Source organism: Culex pipiens, chromosome 2 (assembly GCF_016801865.2).
Source record: "Culex pipiens pallens isolate TS chromosome 2, TS_CPP_V2, whole genome shotgun sequence".
In the NCBI taxonomy this organism is placed as follows: domain Eukaryota; kingdom Metazoa; phylum Arthropoda; class Insecta; order Diptera; family Culicidae; genus Culex; species Culex pipiens.
The window spans coordinates 52024912-52038998 of record NC_068938.1 but is presented as its reverse complement, the minus strand read 5'-3'; the positions used below and the strand labels follow the sequence as shown (position 1 = coordinate 52038998).

General features: G+C 36.2%; 1 protein-coding gene across 1 annotated transcript; it reads left to right on the top strand.

The window, feature by feature from the left end:
- The first annotated feature begins 4036 nt into the window (after window positions 1–4036).
- On the top strand, window positions 4037–13903 carry LOC120419832 (pupal cuticle protein 36-like). The gene is made up of 7 exons (XM_052706905.1): window positions 4037–4194; window positions 4387–4577; window positions 4657–4745; window positions 5107–5566; window positions 12761–12782; window positions 13062–13239; window positions 13297–13903. Exons 1-7 carry the CDS (start codon window positions 4177–4179, stop codon window positions 13755–13757), a joined length of 1419 nt encoding a protein of 472 aa, XP_052562865.1. The 5' UTR covers window positions 4037–4176; the 3' UTR covers window positions 13758–13903.
- The last annotated feature ends 184 nt before the right edge of the window (window positions 13904–14087 follow it).

Below are 14087 nucleotides of genomic sequence, written 5' to 3'. Positions count from 1 at the left end.
TACGCTTTCTACGTTTTTCAAAAGAATAAAAAAAATCTTCAAAATATTCCAGGAAAGACATACTTTCTTAAATCGTGATCCTACTTAATTTTCAACTGTGACAAAAGTTTTCCCTTTTCATTTGCACAAACTTTTCTGAATACACCAAACCTTCAAAACTGCACCACTTTCCAGAGAATCTATTTCACTTAAATTTGCGATCTGAACCACGGTGGGATAATTTTGCAAATAATTGCTAAACACGCTACACGGTATGAAAAAAATATTAAGAAACAAAATTAAAATCACCAGATTTTAACATCATTCTTGAAAATCCATACAAAATATTCTGTGTTAAATGATGACAATCGTTATCAGAAGTGATTTAATGATCTGAAAGATTAAATAAAATCATACAACAAATAGAACGAAACCTGCCAAAAAATACATTTTTGGTGGAGACGCATGGCTTATCCTAATATGCCACAGTAGTCACGTAGTTTTTTGTTAATTGGTTTTTTATTGATAAGTTTTTGATAGAAAGTTGACGGAATTCAGACGGCTTCTAGAAAGTGTTTTGCTTTTCATTTGAAAAACTAAATAACGTTAATAAAATCTAATTCATCCGAAAATAAAATAGTAGAAAATATTTCTATTTTTTTATAAACTAAGATACTCAGTATAAAAATGCAGAAAAAAATGTTTTTTGCTTCTAAGTTGCACATCGATAAATTTTATCTATCGAATTCAAACGGTAATAATCAGGGTGAGTAAAATCATTTGAAATTTGTGGTTTAATTTCATACAACAAGCCAATACTTTTTTTTGCGATGCCATGTAAAAGTCGGTTTACAAATTTCACTCTGGATCGTTGCTTTAGTTCTGTTCGGTAGATAATGTCATGTTAAGAACCTTACACCAAACACATTTTTGGAACTATTTTTTTAATCATCCACTTTTCAAAAAAAAAATAAATAAAGATTTTTAATTGGTTTTACGTTAAAATTTTTGTGGATAATTAAATGTTGTTTGAAGATTAATTGTCCCGCCCGTGTGGATCAATCGGACCGCGCACTAGACTCACAATCCAGAGGTCGCCGGTTCGAATCCCGCGGCGGGCGCTTTAAAATTCTTTGTGTAAATATTGGTATTCGGCGCCGTCGCTCCGTGCCATACTTTCATACACTTAGGAGCCCAGGGCGGCGAAGTCCTTGTAGATAAAAGGAAGACACTAGTGGTTGGTACTAGCAATGGTGGCCGACAGCTATAAAGTCAACTTCGTTTTTGGTTTTCTTTGAAGATTAATGTATAATACATTAATACAGTCTATTTCATTTCATTTTATTTCATTTATTACGTTGTTTAAGCATAACTTGTGTGAAGTTACTATCCTAAGCTGAGACGTAGACTACCTTTCAACAGCTGATTAATTCAAAGTTGGGAACAGAGTTTGCGGGTGCTTAATGAATCGAGTAAATCAACTGAAGGAAAAAAAGTTACAAAATAACCTTCGAAATAATACAGTCTATAACTTGGTATATAATAAACAATTATAACGCTAATATTTAAATAGTGATATTGGTTTGCGTTAATTAGTGTTGGTATGATACAATTTAATCCATTTTCAACTATCGTATCAATTACAAATACATTACGAATCCAACCAAATAATTAAATGAACTAAAACTAAGCCATGATTGTGAAAAGAATTTAATTTTTTTATATATGTCTTTACAATGTGTTTTACAACAATGTTAATATTACACTTGTATGAAAAATATTCACAGAAATTTTCACTGCTTTTAATATTTCCTAGACCTTAACCCTCGACAACCCAGCCCCGCCTCTAAACGGGCTTCGATCTAAAAAATCGTCAAAAATCGATTTTTTCAACCAATTTTTGATGTTCAAAAAGCATTGGAAAAAACAACTATTGAAATTTTGAAAATTATAGGGTAGGAAGTACCGTAAAACGGGGTGACTTTGATAGCCGGGGTGACTTTGATAGGTTTGCGATTTTTCCGCAAAATGAAGAGTACAATTAAAATACGTAAGGAATGGTTCAGAAACATACTGATCGTGGTAGAGAAGTGTTCAAAGTACTTCATGAAGAACTTTTCATAAATTTTTGAAAAGTTTATAAAGTTAGTTAACTATAGTTAAGAAAATGTGGATGAAAGTCATTATTTTAAACTTCTCAAAGTGTCATGATTTTCTCAATGAACATGATTTTTAATCGGAAAACGGAATGCATTTTCGGATTCTTTGGACAATTTTCCACTAGGAGAAGATTTAATAAGTTTGTAAATAATGAATAATATGTATTTTTGAAACACAATTTAAAAAAAACTCCTTATTTATAGGCAATTTCAGTTAAACAAATTTCATGTAAAATGTGAAAACTTGTGATTCGTGCTTCGAATTCAGTATAAAATGCAATATAAATCGATAATTTTATAAACAAAACTAGTTTTAACAAATTTCAGGCAAAATTCTGACTTTTTAACAATTTTACCTAAAATTTATATGTATTTTGTTAAACAGTTTATAAACTTAGTTAACTTAACAAAAACATTGATTTTTTTCTTACAAACTATATCAGCTACTTTAGTGATGGTACATTTAACGTACGAATAAAGTTTGAACATCTTAAATATGATTTTAACAAGAAAAACTATGACTATCAAAGTCACCCCGGAATTAAAACCAAGAATTTTCAACGTAACTATTTTTCTAAACACTATTGAAAAAACTTTATTTCCAAAATAGTGCATGGACTTTGTGTGGCCTACCCCAGTACATGTTTTAAAAATAATAATCTTGAGGAAAACCTTACCTGTTGGAAAATATTCTAAAAACAAATTGAAATCCTATCAAAGTCACCCCGGTTTACGGTAAGTCTTGTTTTATGTGACTTTGCCAATGTTTTTAAAAATGACATTATTTTAGGGGTCAATTTTAAGTAAAAAGAATTATACAGTTATTTTTGTAGTGTCTCAGACTATGACTCTACGCATTTTTTATATTTTAAATGATAATGGTGCCATTATATGGCAGAAAAATATTAAAAACAAACACAAAATTGAAAAAGTAACTGTAAAAATATGAAAAAATTAGAATGGCAAAATGTAGTGATAGGAATTGATAGAATAGGCAGAATACTACCAAAAACAAACTTAAACTAAACAAGATAATTAAATTAAAATAATAAAACAAAACAAGAGATGTGAAATTTTTCGTAGAACAAAAGTTGCTCAAAATGACCTCCTAAATACGGAAAAAATAAAAAAATCGAAAAAAAATTTGGGCGGTAGAGGGTTAAGTATAAAAATTGTTATAGTCGATTTTGGGAAATATTCCTTTTTCGATTTGAATGCTGAACCCGAATAAATTGTCAACCAATGCAAAAAAAAAAGATTAGAAGAAACTTTATTTTATTTTTCTTTTGCAGCTGTCAATTTATATTATTTTTAATTCAATAAAAATGATCGGTACATGTTAGACATTGACTTAAAGTGATTGTCTATGACGATCGCTGAAGATAATTCGAAACTTTTATAGCAAATATCTGTGCATCCCTAAACCATCCTGAATGTCATCCCGGAACTGAATTTTCCAACTGAACCCCTTGCTGCGATGCATAATTTAGAACTTAGCAACCGAAAAAAATGACAAAGAAAAAGATCGGTAACCGCCGGTTGATGCGTCCCAAGTCCTTGAGGAGTCGCCAAATGGCCACACCAAAAACCAGTAGAATCCAGAACCTCATAAAACTGACCGAGGCGACACCGCCTTCGGCACCCAAAATCGAATTATCCCAAAGAATGGTCCCCGATGGTTAGAACCAGAACGAATGCCAGAACGGCCGGCGAAGACGGCGGCGACGACTTAATATATTATAATTGATATTATATGTAGATCAGAACTTTTTCTTGGGGCGCTTCAACCCCAAAGTTCTCAAAAAACCTGATTTTGGCTAGAGTGCACGAGCCGAACGAAGATCACAATGGGAAGAGGCGCGCGCGCGACCAAAAAACACGAGCAAAATCGGCGAAGAATCAACCGGATAGTCCATATTTAAATCGTACTATATAAGCCACCCCACGGTAGAGATGGCACTGCATTAGTTCTTCTGACTTGGAGGAGATTGGAGTTAGAGTGAGGTTTTTTGTTTTCGGTTGCTGTCACCGCCGTAGAATGAAGTGTTTTATTTTGGTAAGTCTTGGCTGCACTTGGCTAGTTGGTGATAATTGCTGGCGACTTTGAGAAGATCGTACAAGAACGTGTTAAAAGCTGCTTCTTAATATGTCTCACTGGTTGTGGATTACTGAAATTTGGAGGAGCAGCGCGATCCTTGGAAAGTGTGAAACCGTTCTCTAATGAAGAATTTAATTTCCAATCTTACAGTTGGCACTGGTGGGTTGTGCCTTGGCGCAGAACGAGAAGGTCAGGTTCAACGACGGCAAGTACTACCCGGAGTACTTTGGTAACGCTGGCCGTTACAACCCTGCCAACGACGGCAAGTACCGACCGGACAACAGCGGAGCCTACCGACCGGATGACTCTGGCAAATACAGCGGCAAATATGTTCCCTACGTGTGAGTTACAATTTCTTAACCCTTTGAAACTTCAAAATTGTTTGAGCAGGTGCTAATCTTTGTATTGTTTTACTCATAGCGATGGCAAATACGGTGTTGGTGGACAGGGCGGAGCTGGAGGTGCTGGATCCGGATTTGGCGGCCAGGGCGGACAAGGAGGACAAGGAGGTAGGGTTCTTGAATATTGATTTCAAAAAATGGAAGGAACAAGGCTTTGCAACACTTTACTTGCATGCAGTAGTGATGAATCGCCCTAACTCTCTATTTTTTTGTAAAATCCGGCGCTAATTCTCTCAAATTTTCAACGGCCAGATAGCACACCCTAATAAAACTGTGCATTCTGCTAGTAATATGAAATTACATTACTCACCAAGGTGATGTGCATGCTTTTGCATGTGATTTTACAATCGGTTTTTTTGCTGTCTAGTTGATATTGGTATTGATCAAATTTTGAATATCTTTATCGTACAAACATAAATCAAAAACCGATGCAAACAAAATTAAATGATTTTTTTGTTGTAATTACCAGGTGCCGGCAAGGGTTCCGGAGTAGGAAACCGTTTCGGAGGTGCTGGAGCTGGAGCTGGAGCCGGTTCCGGCGCTGGCCAGAAGGTCGTTGCCACCGTTATCACCCCACCCAAGAAGTCCCCCAAGATCCAGTCGTCGTCCTCGTCCGGCGCCGGCAGCGGCTTCGATCGCATCAAGGAACAGGTCAAGCAGTACAACGATGATGGCTACTACTACCGTTACCTGACCGAGCAGGACGCCCAGGTCGCCGAAACTGGACGCATCGAGGACCGCAACACCGACAGCGAAACGCTCCGTGCCAAGGGCTTCTACGAGTACGTTGGTGATGATGGCGTCCGGTACCGTGTGGACTACAACGCTGACGAGAACGGATTCGTGCCCCGTGGTGCCCATCTGCCGACGCCACCCCCGATCCCGGAGGCTATCCTGCGAGCTCTCGAGTACGTGCGAAACCTGCAGCAGTAAGAATGCCCGTGTGTGAATCAGAGCTTGAAACGCACTTAGCCATACAAATCTCCCCCAGTCAGACTCAGTCGAGATCCTATTTTTACCTGTGTTCTTATGAAGTAATTTAAAATCGTTCCGATACATTAAAAAAGTGTAAAAAAATTGTAAACAAATGCGTTCATCTCTCAGTCCGAAAAAAAATCCGCTAATTACTACTGCTATCTAGATGTGACCATGTCATTTTTCTACAAAACACTCTTCTTCACGACTTAATTTGCACCATTTGTTTGATGGCGCTTTTGATATATTGAACTGGAACTAATGATTTAGTGGCATGGTGTGAAAAAATTCATCAATTAGGAGGTAATAAGTGTGTGTTTATACAAGCAACATCATGCCATTAAATGCATTTCTGAAGCTACATTTCTGGAGTAACATTTGAAAAGGGCGCGAAAGTATTTTGACAGCTGCAAATATTTTGCAACAAGTGACTATTTAACAAACGCCGAAGTGTTAAGAGGTAGCTGGGTAGGCCAGATATTGTTCTACACTTCGAATTTTGTGAAGTTTGAGAATTCCCCAACAAACGGTAATTGCTAAATTTATGCCATTTCAATAACAAATACTGTTAAAATAACATAAAGTGTTATGGAATCTTCTTGAAAATATCATTTTTGCATAAGAGTTTAATAACAGTTTATGTTATCATAACAAAATTTGTTATTGGTCTGATAGTGGTTGAAAGCCAGAACAACTATGGAATAACATTTTTTGTTATGGAAGAATAACTCCAACTGTTATTGGGACGATCAGATTAGTTGTTAAAATAATAAAAAATAATTACAAAGATTTGTTCGAAGAATAATTACAAATGTTATTAGTCTGTTATTACAATAACAATCCAATAACAAAAAAATCATAACGGCGAATAACAAAACTTGTTATAAATAACATAAAATGTTATTGGCCTAGTATTTTCAAATATCAAAACATGTTTTTACCAATTTATTTCCGTCTGCTCGGGTTATCAAAGTAGTTTAAACCAAGGGTTTCCAGAAAAGCCTCAGACTGGCAAATAATTATTAATTACTTTGATTTTAAGCTGGTAATTCAGTAATTCATTAATTATTTTGTAATAAATGGTAATTAGAGTATTTAAAAGCAATTATTGAGTAATTAAAGTAATTTAATATTTTCACTGTGGCAGTGCGTGGCCGAATGGTTACGCTGTCCGCTTTGTAAGCGGATGATTCTGGGTTCGATTCCCATCTGCTCCAACCTTCCATCGGATGAGGAAGTAAAATGTCGGTCCCGGCCTTGGTTGTTAGGCCGTTAAGTCATTCCAGGTGTAGGAGTCGTCTCCATGCCATAAGTACAAACAACACACGAAACCAAGCCTACTCCGGTGGAATCGCTGGCGGCGGTTGGACTCGCAATCCAAAGGTCGTCAGTTCAAACACTGGGGTGGAAGGTTCCTTGGAGTAGAAAGAGGTTTGGGTGCTCTCCCCATTCAAGCCTTCGGACTCCTAGGTTCGAGCAGAAACTTGCAATAGAGACCACAAAAGACCCGGGGGTCGTTAATGTGAATGGTTTGATTGAATATTTTCAAAATTGTACTTGTTAAACGAATCTTTTCAATTTTCATTGACAATCAATTCGGTTTACTCTTCTAGATGTTGAAAGATGAATGATAAAGATAAATAAACTGACTTTGTATTCAACATCAATGTATTATCATAAAAAAGTATTAAACAAATGTCCAGTCATATATAAGATTGCAATAATCCAATGACCCAATATGTTGCTAAACAAAAAAGTTTAATTGATTAAATCTCCAAAAAGTCGTTGGAAATATTTTTCAAAGTTTGTGTCGTTATGCATTAAACAAGAAGGAAAATCGAAAAACTTTAGAATTTATCAAAAATATAAGTAAAATTAGCTTAAGTTAATTCAAAATTTATCTTTCAAGATGTTTTAGTTATATTCTGTATATTTGGACTCATTCCAAAAATTCAAAATCGAAATTTACTTCATTTTCCTTAATATTTCGAGACAAATTGTCAATGCTAAAAGTGAAACTTATTGAAATTTGCAACGATTCGAAAACAATTTTAAAACTATTAAATCAAAACATACAATATTTAAACAGTTGAACACAGCTTTCGAAAATATTTTTTATCGTTCCAGTCCGCAGTTAAAATTGTCTTATATTCAGAAGCTGTATTTAAAATGAGCGTAAAAAAAAATCCGCTTTTTTCACATTTTTGATTTAACTTTTTTAAAGATTTTTTTTTTATTTTGATGAAACATTGTCTATACGTTCCTTATGTACGGTACACGGAAAAAATCTAATTTTTTTTATTGGATTTTTATCACTAAAAGTTAATTTTAAAAATATCTTGTACAAAAGCTATGAATTTAAAAACAAACAAACAAAAAAATTAAGTCATTTTAAGATGCAAAATAAAATAAGAAATCGAAAAAAAAACTTTTTTTTTATTTCGCCGTTTTGAAGTAAGGCCGTTGCGAATATTTTTTTACTTTTATGTTTAGCTCGAAAAATTTAGAGACCAATTTTTTTTTAAACCTTTAAAATTCTATGGAATTTGACTTGCCATAACCTGAACACAATATAAAATTCATTTCACTGCATTGATAATCATTTTGATCATGATTGAACCGATTAAAAAAAAATGAATTTGGGTTAAATTTCGTTGTACACTATCATAAAAAGATTTTTTTTGCGCAAATTGTTTTTTGAAAAACTAAGTTTAAAAAAAACTATTGACTGCAAAATAACTGTACTGGTATTAAATGCTTTTAACAACAGTCTTTTCATTGAAATGTTCAAATCATGACAAGAATTTGTTCCCATTTCTCAACCTACGATGTATCGGAAACTGTTGGCTCCATTTTTAAATGTATAAACTTCAAATTTTTGTGAAGCATTCTGATCTTTTTAATAAAAATAAAATTTTAAATTCACATAATCCATATTTGCAAAACAAAATTAAACTAGCACAACTTTGAACAAAAATATATACTTTCAGTTCTTCTCTTGATTGAAAATGTGTTTTGAATTTATAGTTAAATTAAAAGAAATACTCTTATTCATTTAATATATATATATACAGCAATTCCCCACGAAAACAGCATGATTCGAAAAAAAAGTTCTCCGATCGGGCTCAAAATTTTTCTGGGGGATCCTTGGCCGAAATAATTAGACCCGTATTTTTTTTGTTTGGCCATTACGGTGACCTACGCCGTGTTAGGGTGGTCCGAAAAATGGCTATTTTCGTCGATTTTCGCAAAAACCACTTTTTTCAAAAAATCATATCTCCGCGCCATTTCATCCGATTTTAGCTGTCCTAGATGCAAAAGAAAGGAGATTAGTTTGACTATTTGGGAAAAATAGTAAGAAGTTTCGAAAATCTAGCTTAACATTTGAAAAGGTCATATGAAAACTTAAAATGCTGTTTTGAAGGTCTCGGGACCAAAGAGCTTATGTCTGAAAATATTTTTATCGGATTCCTCGGAAAATTTCACATAACATATAAAAAATTTTGAAGTTATGTTTTCGATACTCTGAGATACGATTTTTTGAAAATAAAAACTGGATTTTTTGACGCGCCACGCGCAAAAATGGGAAAATGACGAAAACAAGGAAAAATCGACTTTTTTCACTAAAACTGCGATAACTTGAAAATTTCAGCGATGACCTATTGATGTTATGGTACCAAAAGTTGCGTCTTTTAATAACGAAAATTTTGGTACCCTAACATGTATAGGTCATCGCTGAAATTTTCAAGTTATCGCAGTTTTAGTGAAAAAAGTAAATTTTTCCCCTTTTTCGTCATTTTCCCATTTTTGCGCGTGGCGCGTCGAAAAATTCAGTTTTTATTTTCAAAAAATTGTATCTCAGAGTATCGAAAACATAACTTCACCATTTTTTGATATGTTATGTTAAATTTTCCGAGGAATCCGGTAAAAATATTTTCAGACATAGGCTCTTTGGTCCCGAGACCTTCAAAACAGCATTTTAAGTTTTCATATGACCTTTTCAAATGTTAAGCTAGATTTTCGAAACTTCTTACTATTTTTCCCAAATAGCCAAACTAATCTCCTTTCTTTTGCGTCTAGGACAGCTAAAATCGGATGAAATGGCGCGGAGATATGATTTTTTGAAAAAAGTGGTTTTTGCGAAAATCGACGAAAATAGCCATTTTTCGGACCACCCTAACACGGCGTAGGTCCCCCTAATGGCCAAACAAAAAAATACGGGTCTAATTATTTCGGCCAAGGATCCCCCAGACAAATTTTGAGCCCGATCGGAGAACTTTTTTTTCGAATCATGCTGTTTTCGTGGGGAATTGCTGTATATCAATATTTTTTATCAACGTGAAAAGTAATAAAAGTAATTAATCATTTTGACCTAGTAATTTGAGTAATTAATTGGTAGACTGGCAAGTAACAAATGCTTCTGGAAACCCTTGGTTTAAACTGTCAAAATGCTTATTCACCATATTCTCGTGTTGCTCCAGATTTGAAAGAGGCCGTACGACATTGCTCTTACGGTCTTTCTTCCTCTTTAACTCTAATCTAAACTTTGTTAAACGTTTTCTATTATTTTGGAGATTATGTCAGAAGGCACCAAACACTTGTTACTCTTGAAATTATCAATCTTGTTATCAGAAAATGATGACCATCGGTAACGAGGAGGAAAAATAATAACATCCCCAACATTTAGTCTAAAAAGGTATAGAATATGGAAAACCATTCAATCATTGATCACGTCATTCATGTGTTAATACAACTTAGAAAAAACAATCAGCAGTCATAACCTTATTTGTTATTATTTTTAAGGTTTTTTTTGTTATGGATAAATTTTGACCAATTTTGTCAAGGACATTATTTTGGCCATGAAATGTGGTCTTTACATCAAAACTTGTTTTAAAGTGAAAATTTTTAATGTTGATTCTTTAAACTATTTACCCCGCAAGGTGATCAATAGTTTGATCAAAAATGTTTTGCATAACGAAATATTTTATTGTTTTTTTATATTGCTAGAACTTTTGAACATTTTGGTTATTTGCTTAATTGGATATTTTGCCTGGTCCTGTCAAATTTTTTTTTCAAATGTTGGACAAAATTTGTAAGCCGTCAGCCAATGCTTAGTTAATTTATTCAGAATTTGAAAATATGTAAGGTGAAAATCCAAGGCAATACTATTGAAATTTTATAACAAACTAATAAGATGCAAACAATATCAAAAAACTATTGAAAAAAATATACCTCACCATTACCAAATTGTGGTATCAGGGAAATTTTTTTTCTCTGTTATCTGATTTTCTGTAATAATTTTTGATAACAGAATTATTTATTTTTCAAACAAATATTTGTTATTATGTTGGGTTATTAAAACAGCTTATCTGGGTGTTTTAATAACAAGTTCTGACCTCCTGAAAAAAAACAGAACTTGCACCTTTCCAGTTTTATCCACCTGCTCGGGAATGTAATCATTAGGGTGGGTCATTTTTTTCGAAAGTGCTCGGATCCGGCTGAAATAAAGTCCGACGCCGAACGTCAACAAACTAAAATTGAAGCAATAAGTTAGGGGTTGCGCTCTCCTAACAAGGTGTTTTTACTTGAAAATATGGTAATAAAATTTAATAAGCAATTTGAAAATAAAATTTAACGGATCGGATCTAAAAGCTAAGCTCTGATGAGTCCAGTATTAGATCAAGTGGAAGGGCAGCGAAGAATCCGAAAACTGACTTTGGCAATAATTAAATAACGACATTTTTTGACATTTGCCTTGTATTTACTAACATTCCATCGCTTTCGAGATATCTTGTGACACGTTTGCTGTAAAAAGATATGACGTGTCACAAGATAGCACACACACGACGATTTCCTATGGTTTATGCAAAATAAAGTGCGCAGTATTTTTTTTAATATCCCAGACTATGCCTCTTTGCCATTAAATTTAAATGTTAACGATATCATTCTATAGTAAACATGTGAAAAAACAAAAGGCAAACGGTAATGATAGGAGGTGATATAATATGATTTCCTATTCGTGGCTTGTGGCTATCTTATGACACTCCTATCTCCTCTTAACAGCAGAAGTGTCACAAGAGGCAAATTGTTGGAGTCTTATTTGGGTATGAAAAGTTATCAATTTTAAAGTGTTTAGTTTACAATTATCTTTAGCTCTCTCACACTCAAGCCCGATCTGACCGGCTAATTAATTGCTCCAACTAATCGGTTCAACACCATGCATTCGATAGTGGGCCCACACAGATTTGTTCAGTCTTTTCCCACCCAAATTCACCAGGGTCAGTGGAACCATAAAACACCTGCTATCTGCTCCCCAAGTGATGATGATAATTTACGACCCCGATCGATCCTTCGGCAGACCGCCGTCGTCGGTCGTCGGTGAAAACCAAACATGAAAAGGGCATCAACCATCAATCGGAACTGACCAATTTGGAAGACAGTCTATCATTGATTGGATAGGGACCTGCTTTCCCAGGTCAATTTCTTAGGCAATAAAGCTTAGCTGTTTTATTATAGATAAACAATCTGTCAAATTTGTGCTGTTTTTAGATAGAGAAAAAAAAAACTGGTCCACCGTGCAAAGTCACCCCGTGGCAGAGGTTCAGTGGGATGCGGCGTGACCTTGATACTGAAAAGTGGCCACCACCCGAAAACCAGAAGCTGCAGCAGCTTGGTTGCACCATTGGTTTGGACGGGTCGAAAATGCCAACCGGCCATCAGCTATTCGGAAAAACGCCCAATATGCGTTTGGTTTGGCTTTGCTTGCTGTATTATTAATTAGGGACGGGCTCGCATAAATGTATGCATAATTGATACCATATCTAGATCACATTCGCGGCCGTTTGCAGATTATAATACATCTTGCTTGTTTCTAGAAGAAGACATTGGGCGTTTGAAATGTCTCTGGTCTGGCCGGTATTGTCCGGAGAAAAAATCTGCGCCCAAATTTGGAGCAAGTGGGGGAAATGTTGGCGTTTCGGAACTCTAGAGACTCTAGAGATTTTTGGGTATATAAACTAGAGTGTGATCTACATTAGGCACATCATTTCACCGGTATCATCCAACGAAAGTACAACCAACTAGCTGGGATCCCGCAGAGTGCAAGGAATATCAATCGATCCGGAAGTCGCAGTCGTGAAAGTGTGAAGAAAAATGAAGTGCTTGATCGTGGTAAGAATCGTTCCAAATTGGGATAGTGCAAAACCGTTGCCAAGAACTGTTGCCAGAAGAAGTGAGCTCAATAGTGAATGAACAATGGACTGTTTCAAGATGCACCCAGACAGTGTGAAATTTGGCAAGCTGATAATGGTGCTGTTCTAGTGTGGCTCCGTGCCAAATCGGCACATTAGCAGACAGAAGAGAGCTTTGAAGTTTGGCAACAGAAACCGAAAGTGTCAATTACCATACGTGATAATCAACACGGGAATCGTTTTTTATTGCGTTTTGCAGTTTTCGCTGGTCGTCGTGGGCTGTGCGCTGGCCCAGAACTTCAACGATGGACGCTACTATCCGGAACAGTTCGCTGGCCGGTACGACGACGGAAAGTACCGTCCGGATGGCAGTGGCCTGTACCGTGGACAGGACGATGGCAAGTACCGCGGTGGTCAGGGAAGTCGTGGAGGATCAGGTAAGAAGCAAGTGGTCCAATATTTCAACTCCATCTAACCCCAATCCCCGATTCCAGGATCGGGCTCTGGTAACCGTTTCGGATCGGGATCCAGCTCCGGCTCTGGTTCCGGCAACCGCTTCGGAGGTGGTGCCCCCGTCAAGGTGATCCCAGCCCCAGCTCAAGTGTTCGCCCCGGTTGCCCCGGCCAAGCGATTCGGAGGTAACTCGGGAGCCTCGGGTGACCAGATTGGAATCAAGGAGCAGACCCGTGAGCTGAACGAGGACGGCTACTTCTACCGGTTCCTGAACGAGAACAACATCGAGGTGGCCGAATCGGGCCGCATCGAGAACCGTGGTAGCGACAACGAGGTGCTCCGTGCCAAGGGCTTCTACGAGTACATTGGAGATGATGGTGTCCGTTACCGCGTGGACTACATCGCCGACGAGAACGGTTTCCAGCCGACGGCCGACCATCTGCCGACTCCGCCGCCAATCCCGGAGGAGATCCTCCGTTCCCTGGAAGCGCTGCGACAGTAATGATGTCCACATCACTTTGCTCGAAGAGATTTGAGGGAAACTGTCGAAGAAAAAGCAAAAAGGTGACCTGACTGTGTTCGTGATTACACAAAGTTATGCGTAACATTTAGAGTAATAAAGTACAAACGATTAATTTTTACAACAAAGCTGCCGTTTAACTCTTTTTTTTGCCTTTCAACTGATTCGAATCGGTAATTATTTGACTTTTCAAAAATATCTGGAATTGCAAATCTAATCATAGATCAAATGTTTTTCAAGCGTCAGTTCTGGTTGCGACTGTTCAAGCTCAAATAAACGGTAGATCTCCAACAGCTATCATCCCAAGCAGGG

Excerpts from the sequence above, each read along its gene's own strand:
- LOC120419832 (XM_052706905.1), top strand. Across the intron at positions 12,783-13,061 it reads AAATGAAGTGCTTGATCGTG|TTTTCGCTGGTCGTCGTGGG; the intron begins GTAAGAATCGTT and ends TGCGTTTTGCAG. Across the intron at positions 13,240-13,296 it reads GGGAAGTCGTGGAGGATCAG|GATCGGGCTCTGGTAACCGT; the intron begins GTAAGAAGCAAG and ends CCCCGATTCCAG.